The sequence below is a fragment of the Carcharhinus amblyrhynchos genome, unplaced genomic scaffold, assembly GCF_965287045.1.
Source record: "Carcharhinus amblyrhynchos unplaced genomic scaffold, sCarAmb.v2.hapA scaffold_398, whole genome shotgun sequence".
NCBI lineage: Eukaryota > Metazoa > Chordata > Chondrichthyes > Carcharhiniformes > Carcharhinidae > Carcharhinus > Carcharhinus amblyrhynchos.
The window spans coordinates 6,185-22,500 of NW_027650138.1; the positions used below are offsets into that span (position 1 = coordinate 6,185).

A 16,316-nucleotide genomic window follows, 5' to 3' on the forward strand; every position below is an offset into this window, starting at 1 on the left:
GAGGCCATTCGGCTCATCAATCCCACCCAGCCTTTTCCCATAACCCCATGTATTTACCCTGCTAATCCACGGGCACTAAGGGGCAATTTTATCACGGCCAATCCACCTAACTTGTACATCTTTGGACTGTGGGAGGAAACCGGATCACCCGGAGGAAACCCACGCAGACACGGGGAGAACATGCAGACTTCACACACACAGCCGAGGCCAAAATCGAACCCAGGTCCCTGGCAGTGTGAGAATATAATATAAGAACATAAGAAATAGGAGCAGGAGTAGGCCATCTAGCCCTTCGAGCCTGCCCCGCCATTCAATAAGATCATGGCTGATCTGTCGTGGCTCAGTTCCACTTTCCCGCCCTCTCCCCATAACCCTTAATCCCCTCTCTTATCAAAAACCCATCAACCTGCGTCTTAAATATATTTAGCGAGGTAGCCTCCACCACTTCAACGGGCAGAGAATTCCAGAGATTCACCACCCTTTGAGTGAAGAAGTTCCTCCTCAACTCCGTTCTAAACCGCCTCCCCTTTATCTTGAGGCTGTGCCCTCTAGTCCTACTGTCCTTTCTGAGCGGGAAGAGTCTCTCCACCTCTATCCTATCCATCCCATTCATCATCTTATACGTCTCTATAAGATCCCCCCTCATCCTTCTAAACTCCAACGAGTACAGACCCAGTCTATTCAGCCTCTCTTCATAGTCCAACCCCCTCATCTCCGGTATCAGCCTAGTAAACCTCCTCTGCACTCCCTCCAGGGCCAAAATATCCTTGCGTAAGTGCGGCGACCAAAACTGCACACAGTACTCCAGCTGCGGCCTCACCAATGCCCTATACAGCCGCAGCAAGACCTCCCTACTTTTATATTCAATCCCCCTCGCTATGAAGGCCAGCATCCCATTCGCCTTCCTGACCACCTGCTGCACCTGCAAGCTGGGTTTTTGTGACTCATGCACAAGGACCCCCAGGTCCCTCTGCACCGTCGCCTGCTGCAGCTTTTCACCCTTTAAATAGTAATCCCTCCTACTATTATTTCTGCCAAAGTGGATAACCTCACACTTGCTAAAATTATACTCCGTCTGCCAGGTCCTCGCCCACTCACTCAGCCTATCCAGATCCCTCTGCAGACTTTCCACACCCTCCGCACAATTTGCTTTTCCACTCATCTTTGTGTCATCAGCAAATTTCGACACCCTACACTCAGCCCCCTCCTCCAGATCATCTATATAAATGGTAAATAGTTGAGGCCCCAGCACCAATCCCTGCGGCACTCCACTAGTCACCAACCGCCAATCAGAATAGCACCCATTGATACCAACTCTCTGCTTCCTATGAGACAGCCAATCCTCTATCCATGCTAACACCTTACCCCCAACTCCATGCCCCCTAACCTTCCGTACCAACCTTTTGTGAGGCCTCAAAAAAAACCTTATCAAACGCCTTCTGGAAATCTAAAAACACCACATCCATCGGTTCCCCTCCGTCCACCGCACTGGACACATCCTCATAGAAGTCCAATAAACTCATTATTGAGGCAGCAGGGTTAACTGCTGTGCCACTGTGCCATCCTTAATGTTCAACCCTTGATATTTGGATGTAAACGGTTTTAGATCCTCTTCAGGATGATCTTGTGGTCCACCACTTTGGCTGATATGGTGTAGAGTGGGATCCTTTTGGGTCCAAGCCTGAATTTGCTTTGTGGATGTTGGCAGATTATCCATGAAATTCAAAGTTATGATCTTGGAGATGAGGGAGGCTGGTGGGTAGCAGTAGGCATCTCAAGGCACCTGCGTTGGCGATATGTGTTCCTGGAAGATGTTCTGGAGTGTGTCCATGGGTACCTGACAGCAGTGCCCAGCGTTGGATCCGAGTTGCTGCCATTGGTGGGGGGAGAATCACTTTGCTTTCTATGAAGAGGCCAGCAGAGGTTTGTGATCCATCAGTCTGGTGAACTGCCGAGCACACACCTACTGAAGGAAGCTTTTCCACTGCCAGCACCATGGCCAAACTTTCTCTCTCAATTTGGACGTGCCTGTTTCTGCATTTGCCAGGGTTCATAACGCAGTCAGAGCGGGATGCCCCAACAGTGCAATAGTCCCACTCCCCCCCCATGGGGGGAGGCATTACATGTTATAATGAGTGGTCTCAGTGGATTGTAATGGGCCAATCTTGAAAAGGTTTTCTCCTTTGGCCTTTGCGTTCTTTTTAGAAGGACCATGAAGCGATACCTGCAGGGTCACCGGATTTAAGACAAATTTCCCATTGATGAGAGCTGGGAAAGACTAACTCAGTTATGTTTCTTGGAGTTGGAGCCCATTTTATAGTTTCCACCTTCTCGACAGAGTGTAGTCCACACTTGCCGATTCTGTGCACAGAACTTTGTTTACTTGGAACACACAGATTTCCTTTTTAAGCCTCGGAGAAATGCTATAAGACCTCCTCCAAACTCTGCAAATCTTCCTTTACAATCGCTCCTGAGATCCAGACAGACTGCAACGCTGGGCACCCCTTGGAAAATGGCATCTTCTTTAATCAACAATGCAACACCATCACCTTGTCCTTTCCATCTGTCCTTCCGAAACGCTCAATAACCCTCAATGTTTAATTCCCATCCTTGCTCACCTTGGAGCCACATCTCTGTAATGCCAACAATATCAACCCCTTTACATCGATCTGCAACTCATTCATCCCTTTTGTTTGGAATGTTCTGAGCCTCCAGTCAGAAGGAGCAGCTTCCATTAGGATTATCTCTCTCTGGCTCTTTCTTTCTCTGTGTCAGCATGTCCATATCTACCCCAAGTCTCATCAATGCCATTGGGCACTCCCATCCTGTAATTGGGCAGTAGGAGTTGGCTCGGGGGGAGTGGGAGGTGGTCAGCAGGCTCTAGAGGAGACAACTCAGCGATATAGAGATCCTGGAGGAGGTGCAGCTTGTCCACCGCCCCAGTCATCACCCACATTCTCCATCCACCAAACCAACCCCGATCTTCATCCCTTTCTGTACCTGGACTTCAGTCCCATCCACTGCACTCAATCCTAACCCCATTCCCCATCCTTCTCGCGATACCCAACACCCCAACCCTCACCCAACACCCAAACCCCCACCCCCACCCAACACCCCAATCCCATTCCCCATCCTTCTCTCGATACCCAATACCCCAACCCTCACCCAACACCCAAACCTCCACCCCCACCCAACACCCCAATCCCATTCCCCATCCTTCTCTCGACACCCAACACCCCAACCCTCACCCAACACCCAAACCCCCACCCCCACCCAACACCCCAATCCCATTCCCCATCCTTCTCTCGATACCCAACACCCCAACCCTCACCCAACACCCAAACCTCCACCCCCACCCAACACCTCAATCCCATTCCCCATCCTTCTCTCGATACCCAACACCCCAACCCTCACCCAACACCCAAACCTCCACCCCCACCCACACCCAACACCCCAATCCCATTCCCCATCCTTCTCTCGACACCCAACATCCCAACCCTCACCCGACACCCAAACCCCCACCCCCACCCAACACCCCAATCCCATTCCCCATCCACACCCGACACCCAAACCCCCACTCCCACCCAACACCTCAACCCCATTTCCCATCCTCTCCCAACACACCCACCGCCACCTACACCCAACACCCCAACCCTCACCCAACAACCAACACCCCCACTCCCACCCAACACCTCAATCCTGTTCCCCACCCCCACCTAATACCCAAACCCCCACTCCCACCCAACACCTCAACCCCATTTCCCATCCTCTCCCAACACACCCACCGCCACCTACACCCAACACCCCAACCCTCACCCAACAACCAACACCCCCACTCCCACCCAACACCTCAATCCTGTTCCCCACCCCCACCTAATACCCAAACCCCCATCCCAACCCTCACCCAACAACCAACACCCCCACTCCCACCCAACACCTCAATCCTGTTCCCCACCCCCACCCAACACCCCAACCCCATTCCCCACTCCCACCCAATACTCCCACCCCATCCCCCACCCAAATCCAACCCCCAACACACCCACCCAACATCCAACAGCCCAACCCCATCCCCCACCCACACCCAACACCCAACAGCCCCACCCCATCCCCCACTCCCACCCAACACTCCCACCCTCTCCCCCACCCACACCCAACACCCAACAGCTCAACCCCATCCCCCACCCACACCCAACGCCCCGACCCCCATCAGCATCCTTGCCACATTCCTCTCCCATACTGCACCACTAAGCCCACAGTCGCTAAGCCCACCCCTCCCCATCCCACAGCCCACCCCTCCCCGTCCCACAGCCCACCCTCCCCCGTCCCACAGCCCACCCCTCCCCGTCCCACAGCCCACCCTCCCCCGTCCCACAGCCCACCCTCCCCCGTCCCACAGCCCACCCCTCCCCGTCCCACAGCCCACCCCTCCCCCGTCCCACAGCCCACCCCTCCCCGTCCCACAGCCCACCCCTCCCCGTCCCACAGCCCACCCCTCCCCTGTCCCACAGCCCACCCCTCCCCGTCCCACAGCCCACCCCTCCCCTGTCCCACAGCCCACCCCTCCCCGTCCCACAGCCCACCCCTCCCCGTCCCACAGCCCACCCTCCCCCGTCCCACAGCCCACCCCTCCCCTGTCCCACAGCCCACCCCTCCCCTGTCCTGAAGCCCCCCCCCAGCCCCTAAACCCACCGCCCCTCCCTCTCCCCAGTCCTCCTCTCCCAACCCGCAGTCCCCTCTGGTTTTTAGGAATCTCGCTGGTGTGATGTGATGTCAGTGTGAGGAACTTCCTGGATACCCGAGACATCCGAGATGTTAACCCTGGGTTTCTCTCTGAAACAGATTCAAGGCCGTGTGGATAATATTCCTAATTCTGGGACTCGGGACATTATTACCCTGGAATTTCTTCATGACAGCGATTGGGGTACGAATTTTAACTCCGCATAAACCATAACCCTGACTCTGACCCTAACCCTGATCCTGACCCTGACCCTGACCCTAAACCTGACCCTGACCCTAACCCTAACCCTGACCCTGACCCTGACCCTGACCCTAACCCTGATCCTGACCCTAAACCTGACCCTGAACCTGACCCTAAACCTGACCCTAACCCTGACCCTGACTCTAACCCTGACCCTGACCCTAACCCTGACCCTGACCCTGACCTGACTCTAACCCTGACCCTGACCCTGACCCTAACCCTGACCCTGACCTAACCCTAACCCTGACCCTGACCCTAACCCTAACCCTGACCCTGACTCTAACCCTGACCCTGACCCTGACCCTAACCCTGACCCTAACCCTGACCCTGACCCTGACCCTGACCCTAACACTGACCCTGACCCTAACCCTGACCCTGACCCTGACCCTAACCCTGACCCTGACTCTAACCCTGACCCTAACCCTGACCCTAACCCTGACCCTGACCCTAACCCTGACCCTGACTCTAACCCTGACCCTGACCTGACCCTAAACTGACCCTAACCCTGACCCTGACCCTGACTCTAACCCTGACCCTGACCTGACCCTAAACTGACCCTAACCCTGACCCTAACCCTGACCCTGACCCTAACCCTGACCCTAACCCTGACCCTGACCCTGACTCTAACCCTGACCCTGATCTGACCCTAAACTGACCCTAACCCTGACCCTAACCCTGACCCTGACCCTAACCCTGACCCTGACCCTGACTCTAACCCTGACCCTGACCTGACCCTAAACTGACCCTGACCCTAACCCTGACCCTGACCTGACCCTGACCCTGACCTGACCCTAACCCTGACCCTGACCCTAACCCTGACCCTGACCTGACCCTAAACCGACCCTGACCCTGACCCTGACCCTGACCACAACGCTAACTGAAACCCTCCTCACACACCCTCACTGACCCTCACACTCACCCACCTTCACTCACACTGTTCCTCACCCTCACTGACCCTCACCCACCCTCACTGACCCTCACCCTCATCCTCTGTGTTTTCCATGTCGATTCTCTCTCTCTCCCTCTCCTGCTTCCAGACTAATTCCCAATCTTCCCTTTCTCAGTATTTTAAGTACCAGTTACGGGATGTCAGTTCTGTGACAGATCACCTCCTTCCCAATGGAACATCTGATATCAACAGAACAGCTCTTTCCGAAGAGAACTACCTCCAGGGGAAGTTTGGGAATGTGATGACCCTGTGTGCGATGTTACCAATGCTGGTGTTTAGCTGCCTCAACTCCATCCTCCTGGAACGGTGAGTTTCTCTCCCACAGGGGAGCTATTCTCACACGGATTTCTAAACCTACTTTACGATAGTGAAATGTCCCAAACTGTTTCAGAAGAGTGTGAACTGTAACTCAGCACATGGAGATATTTAGTTTGTTTAAGGAGAACAGTCCTGGAGAAACGAGAGGCGGAGAGACAGTTCCCTGCACAGATAAACTTCCACAGCCAGGCTTTTCCTCCAGTGGTGAAGGGGATTTAAAAACATTTACAGGGTGTGAGTGGGTGGTAAGGCTGGAGGAGATTACAGAGAGAGAGGGGCTGGGATTCCACAGGATATAAAGCACAGGAACAGGAGGTTACGATGACCACGGTGATGGAATAAATCTCCGATGGATGAGGCTCAATGAGGAGGGGATTGAGATCAGATTGGCCAATGATGAGGCTGATCTGAGCCTATAAGAACATAAGAACATAAGAAATAGGAGCAGGAGTAGGCCATCTAGCCCTTCGAGCCTGCCCCGCCATTCAATAAGATCATGGCTGATCTGTCGTGGCTCAGTTCCACTTTCCCGCCCTCTCCCCATAACCCTTAATCCCCTCTCTTATCAAAAACCCATCAACCCGCGTCTTAAAAATATTTAGCGAGGTAGCCTCCACCACTTCAACGGGCAGAGAATTCCAGAGATTCACCACCCTTTGAGTGAAGAAGTTCCTCCTCAACTCCGTTCTAAACCGTCCCCCCTTTATCTTGAGGCTGTGCCCTCTAGTCCTACTGTCTTTTTTGAGCGGGAAGAGTCTCTCCACCTCTATCCTATCCATCCCATTCATCATCTTATACGTCTCAATGAGATCTCCCCTCATTCTTCTAAACTCTAACGAGTACAAGCCTAGTTTATTCAGCCTCTCCTCATAGCTCAATCCCCTCAACTCCGGTATCAGCCTAGTAAACCTCCTCTGCACTCCCTCCAAGGCCAAAATATCTTTGCGCAGGTGCGGCGCCCAAAACTGCACACAGTACTCCAGTTGCAGCCTCACCAATGCCCTATACAGCTGCAGCAAGACCTCCCTACTTTTATATTCAATCCCCCTCGCTATGAAGGCCAGCATCCCATTAGCCTTCCTGACCACCTGCTGCACCTGCAAGCTGGGTTTTTGTGACTCATGCACAAGGACCCCCAGATGTTGGCGATGGATATCCTGACTGTACTGATGAAGTGAATTGTAACACTCCTCTCTCTCTCTCTCCCTGAAATCAGGATCCCAGAGGTAGTCCGGATCAGTGGATGTCTCGGTGCGATCTTTGTCCTCTTCCTCCTGACATCTATCCTGGTGAAAGTCTCCCTGGAGCCCGTTATCTTCTTCAGTATTACCATGCTAACTATAGTCCTCATCAACAGTACGTTAACATAGCTGAGAATGTGTGTGTGTGTGTGTGATCGTGTCAGTGTGTGGGAATGAACACTTCTAATAGCGGGATCTAAGGGATGGCACTGCAGGACCCTTAACCCTAGTCCTTGTCCAAAAGCTGTGAGATTCTTGGGAAGATGAGAGAGGGGATTATAGGAATGATGAGAGCAGGTCAAAGTGCAGCAAGCAGTGGCAGTGGGGGTTTGTTAGTTAGCGGCACAGATATTTCTGTGGCTGCGATCAAGGCTCCAGGACGGAGTGTTACCCCCCTGGTGCCAGGGTCAAGGATATCTCTGAAGAGAAGGTGAACAGCCAGAGATTGTGGTACACATTGGTAGCAATGACATAGGCAGGAAGGGTGCTGAGATCCTGTCAGGAGAGTTCAGGGAGCTGGGTCTTATATTAAAAAATAGCACCTCCAGGGTTCGAATCTCGGGATTACTCCTCATGGCTCATGGAAGTAGAGAGGGCTTTAAATTAAACAATTGAGGATGAGGATTCTCTTGTTTGGAGAATGAGGAAATTAAAGATAGAATGTAGTTAGTTATCAGTCTGAGCATCAACAGTTGGTCCAATTATGTGAACATTATACAGCACCAAGGACTCAGACAGAGCTGTAACCAGGAGGGGGGGGAGGTTTAATAATCAGGGATATATACGGGAACAGTGGCACAGGATGGTGAGGAACTGAGATAGTGTGCCTGGCCGAGACAAGATCCATAAATAAACATACCCAACACAGCAAATCCAGTGTAAACTTCAGCAAAAAAATCAAAGCAAAATGTATTTGATCTGAATGCACAAAGAATGGGGGCAGCACTGCCATCTCACAGTGCCAGGGACCCAGGGCACTGCTACCTCACAGTGCCAGGGACCCGGGACACTGCCACCTCACAGTGCCAGGGACCCAGGACACTGCCATCTCACAGTGCCAGGGACCCAGGACACTGCCATCTCACAGTGCCGGGACCCAGGACACTGCTACCTCACAGTGCCAGGGACCCGGGACACTGCCATCTCACAGTGCCAGGGACCTGGGACACTGCTACCTCACAGTGCCAGGGACCCAGGACACTGCCATCTCACAGTGCCAGGGACCCAGGGCACTGCTACCTCACAGTGCCAGGGACCCGGGACACTGCCATCTCACAGTGCCAGGGACCCGGGACACTGCCATCTCACAGTGCCAGGGACCCGGGACACTGCCATCTCACAGTGCCAGGGACTTGGGGCACTGCCATCTCACAGTGCCAGGGACCCGGGACACTGCTACCTCACAGTGCCAGGGACCCGGGACACTGCTATCTCACAGTGCCAGGGACTTGGGGCACTGCCATCTCACAGTGCCAGGGACTTGGGACACTGCTATCTCACAGTGCCAGGGACCCGGGACACTGCTATCTCACAGTGCCAGGGACCCAGGGCACTGCCATCTCACAGTGCCAGGGACCCAGGACACTGCCATCTCACAGTGCCAGGGACCCGGGACACTGCTACCTCACAGTGCCAGGGACCCGGGACACTGCCATCTCACAGTGCCAGGGACCCGGGACACTGCCATCTCACAGTGCCAGGGACCCGGGACACTGCCATCTCACAGTGCCAGGGACCCGGGACACTGCCATCTCACAGTGCCAGGGACCCAGGACACTGCCATCTCACAGTGCCAGGGACCCGGGACACTGCTATCTCACAGTGCCAGGGACCCAGGACACTGCCATCTCACAGTGCCAGGGACTTGGGACACTGCCATCTCACAGTGCCAGGGACTTGGGGCACTGCCATCTCACAGTGCCAGGGACCCGGGACACTGCTACCTCACAGTGCCAGGGACCCGGGACACTGCTATCTCACAGTGCCAGGGACTTGGGGCACTGCCATCTCACAGTGCCAGGGACTTGGGACACTGCTATCTCACAGTGCCAGGGACCCGGGACACTGCTATCTCACAGTGCCAGGGACCCAGGGCACTGCCATCTCACAGTGCCAGGGACCCAGGACACTGCCATCTCACAGTGCCAGGGACCCGGGACACTGCTACCTCACAGTGCCAGGGACCCGGGACACTGCCATCTCACAGTGCCAGGGACCCGGGACACTGCCATCTCACAGTGCCAGGGACCCGGGACACTGCCATCTCACAGTGCCAGGGACCCGGGACACTGCCATCTCACAGTGCCAGGGACCCAGGACACTGCCATCTCACAGTGCCAGGGACCCGGGACACTGCTATCTCACAGTGCCAGGGACCCAGGACACTGCCATCTCACAGTGCCAGGGACTTGGGACACTGCCATCTCACAGTGCCAGGGACTTGGGACACTGCCATCTCACAGTGCCAGGGACTTGGGACACTGCTATCTCACAGTGCCAGGGACTTGGGACACTGCCATCTCACAATGCCAGGGACTTGGGACACTGCTATCTCACAGTGCCAGGGACCCAGGGCACTGCCATCTCACAGTGCCAGGGACCCGGGACACTGCCATCTCACAGTGCCAGGGACTTGGGACACTGCTATCTCACAGTGCCAGGGACCCGGGACACTGCCATCTCACAGTGCCAGGGACTTGGGACACTGCTACCTCACAGTGCCAGGGACCCGGGACACTGCCATCTCACAGTGCCAGGGACCCAGGACACTGACATCTCACAGTGCCAGGGACCCAGGACACTGCCATCTCACAGTGCCAGGGACCCGGGACACTGCCACCTCACAGTGCCAGGGACCCAGGGCACTGCCATCTCACAGTGCCAGGGACCCAGGACACTGCCATCTCACAGTGCCAGGGACCCGGGACACTGCCATCTCACAGTGCCAGGGACCCAGGACACTGCCATCTCACAGTGCCAGGGACCCGGGGCAGCACTGCTGCCTCACAGTGCCAGGGACCCGGGACACTGCCATCTCACAGTGCCAGGGACCCAGGACACTGCCATCTCACAGTGCCAGGGACCCAGGACACTGCCATCTCACAGTGCCAGAGACCCGGGACACTGCCATCTCACAGTGTCAGAGACCCAGGACACTGCCATCTCACAGTGCCAGGGACCCGGGGCAGCACTGCTGCCTCACAGTGACAGGGACCTGGGACACTGCCATCTCACAGTGCCAGGGACCCAGGACACTGCCATCTCACAGTGCCAGGGACCCAGAGCACTGCCATCTCACAGTGCCAGGGACCCGGGACACTGCCATCTCACAGTGCCAGAGACCCGGGACACTGCCATCTCACAGTGCCAGGGACACAGGACACTGCCATCTCACAGTGCCAGGGACCCGGGACACTGCCATCTCACAGTGCCAGGGACCCGGGACACTGCCATCTCACAGTGCCAGGGACCCAGGACACTGCCATCTCACAGTGCCAGGGACCCGGGACACTGCCATCTCACAGTGCCAGGGACCCAGGGCACTGCCATCTCACAGTGCCAGGGACCCAGGACACTGCCATCTCACAGTGCCAGGGACCCGGGACACTGCCATCTCACAGTGCCAGGGACCCGGGACACTGCCACCTCACAGTGCCAGGGACCCAGGACACTGCCATCTCACAGTGCCAGGGACCCAGGGCAGCACTGCTGCCTCACAGTGCCAGGGACCCAGGACACTGCCATCTCACAGTGCCAGGGACCCAGGACACTGCCATCTCACAGTGCCAGGGACCCAGGACACTGCCATCTCACAGTGCCAGAGACCCGGGACACTGCCATCTCACAGTGCCAGAGACCCAGGACACTGCCATCTCACAGTGCCAGGGACCCGGGGCAGCACTGCTACCTCACAGTGCCAGGGACCCGGGACACTGCCATCTCACAGTGCCAGGGACCCAGGACACTGCCATCTCACAGTGCCAGGGACCCAGGACACTGCCATCTCACAGTGCCAGGGACCCAGGACACTGCCATCTCACAGTGCCAGGGACCCGGGACACTGCCATCTCACAGTGCCAGAGACCCAGGACACTGCCATCTCACAGTGCCAGGGACCCAGGACACTGCCATCTCACAGTGCCAGGGACCCGGGACACTGCCATCTCACAGTGCCAGGGACCCAGGACACTGCCATCTCACAGTGCCAGGGACCCGGGACACTGCCATCTCACAGTGCCAGGGACCCGGGACACTGCCATCTCACAGTGCCAGGGACCCGGGACACTGCTACCTCACAGTGCCAGCGACCCGGGACACTGCCATCTCACAGTGCCAGGGACCCGGGGCAGCACTGCTGCCTCACAGTGCCAGGGACCCAGGACACTGCTACCTCACAGTGCCAGGGACCCGGGACACTGCCATCTCACAGTGGCAGGGACCCGGGACACTGCCATCTCACAGTGCCAGGGACCTGGGACACTGCTACCTCACAGTGCCAGGGACCCAGGACACTGCCATCTCACAGTGCCAGGGACCCAGGACACTGCTACCTCACAGTGCCAGGGACCCAGGACACTGCTACCTCACAGTGCCAGGGACCCAGGACACTGCCATCTCACAGTGCCAGGGACCCAGGACACTGCTACCTCACAGTGCCAGGGACCCAGGACACTGCTACCTCACAGTGCCAGGGACCCAGGACACTGCTACCTCACAGTGCCAGGGACTTGGGACACTGCTATCTCACAGTGCCAGGGACTTGGGACACTGCTATCTCACAGTGCCAGGGACCCGGGACACTGCTACCTCACAGTGCCAGGGACTTGGGACACTGCTATCTCACAGTGCCAGGGACCCAGGCAGCACAGTGGTTAGCACTGCTGCCTCACAGCGCCAGGGACCCGCGTTCAATTCTGACCTTGGGTCACTGTCTGTGTGGAGTGTGCACATTCTCCCTGTGTCTGCATGGGTTTCCCCCAGGTGCTCCGGTTTCCTCCCACATTTTGAAAGATGTGCAGGTTAGGTGGATTGGCCGTGCTAAATTGCCCCTTAGTGTCAGCAGATTAGCAGGGTAAATACATGGGTTTACAGATAGGGCCTGGGCAGGATTGTTGTCGGTGCAGGCTCGATGGGCTGAATGGCCTTCACCTGCACTGGAGATTCGATGATTTGCAACAAGATAGATGAGTTGATATCACAGATTTCAAAATCTGAGTATGGTGTATTCACTATTACAGAAAGGTGGTTAGAAGGTGACCAGGACCTGGGTGCTCACGTTCCGGAGGGTACCACACTCCAAGAGATCAGGTGGAAGGAGAAAGGAGGTGGGGAGGCCTTGTGCCAACCACTGTGTCACCGCGCTGCCCTAGACACTGTATTCACAGAGGACTGAGAGGGGATCTGAGAGAAACTTATACAATTCACACAGGGTTAGACAGGGGAGATTCAGAAAGGATGTTCCTGATGGTGGGGGAGTCCAGAACTAGGGGTCAGAGTTTGAGGATAAGGGGGAAACCTTTTAGAACTGAGGTGAGGAGAGATTTCTTCACCCAGAGGGTGGGGAATGTGTGGAATTCACTCACACAGAAAGGAGCTGAGGCCAAAACATTGTCTGATTTCAAGAATAAATTAGATACAGCTCTTGGGCTAAAAGGATTGCGAGATGTGGGAGGAAAGGAAGAGGGGAATCAGGATATCAAATTCGACGATCAGCCATGATGGAGATGAATGGCAGGGCAGGATGGAAGGGCTGAGTGGCCTCCTGTTTGTGTGTTTGCAGCTGGAGCAGACGGTGAGGAAGGAGAATGGTACACTGACTTTCATAGCGAGAGGGTTCGAGTGTTGGTGCAGGGATACCTCGCTACAATTGTACAGGGCCTTGGTGAGGGCACACCTACAATATTGTGAGGGGTTTTGGTGTCCTTACCTGAGGAAGGATGTTCTTCTACAGAGGGAGTGCAGGGAAGGTTTGTGAGACTGATTCCTGGGACGGAGGGGCTGATGTATGAGGGGAGATTGAGTTGGTTAGGATTGTTTTCGCTGGAGTTTAGAAGAATGAGGGGGGGATCTCATAGAAACCTGAAGAAGTCTACCAGCAGTTGACAAGGTAGATGAAGAAGGATGTTTGCGATGGTGAGGGTGCCCAGAATCAGGGGTCACAGGCTGAGGTTGCAGGGTAGACTGTTTTAGAACAGAGATAGAGGATTCACTGTCACGGAAGGAGTTGTCTCCAGAACATTGTGTGATTTCAATAAACTGTTCAATTTAATTCTTGGGCTTAAAGGGGTGAAAGGATATTGGGAGTGGGGGGGGGGGGGTCAGGATATTGAGTTGGACAATCGGTCACGATCAAAATGAATGGTTCAAAGGGCCATATGTGTGATCACCCTGACCAAACAGGGACACAGTGTTCTGCAACTGGGTATGGTGGTGCTGTGATGGTGTGTGTTTATAGGAGTGTATGTGAGTGAGTGAGAGAATGTGTGAGGGAGTGAGTGAGTGAGTGCATGTGACTGAGCGAGTGAGTGTGTGCGCGAGTGAACGAGTATGAGAGAGAGAGAATGTGAGAGGATGTCAGAGTGTTTTTAAATGTTCCTGAGTGTGTCTAAGAATGGGTGAGTGAGTGTGAGTTGATGTGTGACTAAAGTGTGAAATTGTATGTGGCTGAGTGTGTGTGAGTGAGTGTGTGTGAGTGAGTGAGTGTGAGTGAATGAATGTCCCTATGAAAATGTGAGCAAGTGAGTGTGTGTGAGTGAGTGAATGAGTGTGTGATGGTGTATGGGCAAGGTGGGTGAGAGTATGTGAGAGTGAGTGTGAGCGTAATGTGTGAGCATGGTAGAATGTGAGTGTGAGGTGTGTGAATAAGTGAGTTAGTGAATGTGAGAGTGTGAGAATGATGGATGCATGGGAGAGTGTGTGAGAAAAGTGAGAGGTGTGAGAGCGTGTAAGTGTGAGAGCGTGTAAGTGTGAGAGCGTGTAAGTGTGAGAATGCACTGTTTAAGTGTGTGATCTGTTCAGAGAAGGATAACTGTGGAGAAAAAAATAAAGTGTTAAATCTTTTACTGTAACAAACAAATTAAAAGCAACAGTGACTAAATCCTATGCTGCAGGCAAGCTATTCTCCAAATTACAGGAAAGGAACCCCACTTTTAAGATTAAGATGATAAAGGGTTGGGATAAGATGAATAGGAAGCAGCTGTTCCCCTTGGTTGAGGGGGGTCAGTCATTAGGGGGCTGGTTGTAGGGTGAGGGACAGGAGATTCAGAGGGGCTTTGAGAAAATATTTTCACTCAGAGGATGGTGGGAGTCTGGAACGCGCTGCCTGGGACGGTGGTGGAGGGCAGAAACCTTCCCAGCTTTTAAAAAGTATTTGGATGAGCACCTGAAATATCATAAGATTGAAGGATAGGGATTAGTGCAGGAGAATGGGATTAGTGTGGATTTAGTCGTATTAATTGACTGTATGGGTCAAAGGGCCTTTCCTGCACTGTACAACTCAATGGTTCTGTATTAGTTGAAGATCTCCCTGTACATTTTACACTGCCCCTTCCCTCCCCTCCAAACAGCTAAAAAACTATTCTCTCCCAATGACCTGCTTCCTTTCTCCTTTCCCAATTGGCTAACTCCTACACTCAGAACTGACTTTCATGGTGAGAGTAGCAATGGAAATCCTTGCATTAGTCCAAGTGAGGTAAATCTTCCAGCCTCTTCAGTCTGTGTGTCCCACCCACGTTGTGTGTGATAAACAACAGGCATTTAATATTCTCATGAAGCAGAACCAGCTGCCTCGATCCCCCTGCTCTCTGCCTGTCCGATGGTGCACACTGATTTGTGACTGTGAATTTCGGGGGGGTTTTAGGAAGCCTGTAAACTGATATTATAATGACTGTCTGTGGACTTTACCCTCCCAAAGCCCAACTCCACGTCATGGGCCTTGTATTCAAATCGAATTAATAATTAGCCTCTCAGAAGGCCAGGGAAACTTGGCATGTCCACTAACAGATCTCACTAATTTCTACAGATGCACCATAGTCAGCATCCTTTCCAGATATATCAGCTTGGTATGGGCTCCTGCTCTAACCAGGACTGTAAGAGTTGGGAAAGTTGCCCCTCTACAATGCAATATAGAGGTGACGTGATGGTACAGTGGTTAGCGGATCTGGGTTCCAGGGACCCGGGTTCGATTCTCGGCTTGAGTCACCATGTGGAGTCTGTACGTTCTCCCTGTGTCTGTGTGGGTTTCCTCCCACAATCCAAAGATGTGTAGATTAGGTGGATTGGCCGTGCTAAATTGCCCCTTAGTGTCAGGGGGACTGGCTAGGGTAAGTGCATGGAGTTGTGGGGATAGGTTCTGGGTGGGATTGTAACTGGTCTGCCTTGTTGTCCAACAAGGGGCAGACACGCGATGGGTCGTACTGGGGCTGCTCTTGGTTGTTCGAGATTGGCCTAGTGCTTCATGTCGTTAGTGTGTGCCTAAACTGGACCAGATACTGGGCAAGACGACAGCTCAGTGACTATCGCTGATTGCTGTGCAGACACATGGATTTGGGCCGGTGTCTGTGGGAGTTTGCACATTCTCCCCGTGCTTGCGTGGGTTTTCTCCGGGTGCTCCGGTTTCCTCCCACACCCCAAAGATGTGCTGTTAGGCTGATTGGAAGTAACAAATTGTCCCTAAATTAGTTTCCCTCAATGTGGAATGCCATAAGCATAGATGAGGGTCATGGGTGGAGAGGGGACTGGTAATGTTAGAATGGCGGCGCGGGCTCATTGGGCCAAAGGGCCAGTTTCCCGGGCTGTGTTGTTCTTTGTTCTTTGTTTGGTGCAGACTCGA

General features: G+C 54.2%; 1 protein-coding gene across 1 annotated transcript in view; it reads left to right on the forward strand.

Moving 5' to 3' along the window:
* The first annotated feature begins 4,844 nt into the window (after window positions 1-4,844).
* Window positions 4,845-16,316, forward strand: part of LOC145339312 (equilibrative nucleoside transporter 1-like) — an 82,786-nt gene continuing 71,314 nt past the window's right edge. The window contains exons 1-3 of the mRNA XM_080183738.1: window positions 4,845-4,921; window positions 6,043-6,233; window positions 7,462-7,601. Coding sequence (XP_080039864.1) covers window positions 4,907-4,921; window positions 6,043-6,233; window positions 7,462-7,601 — 346 coding nt within the window. The 5' untranslated portion in view covers window positions 4,845-4,906. The remainder of the gene's footprint in view (window positions 4,922-6,042; window positions 6,234-7,461; window positions 7,602-16,316) is intronic.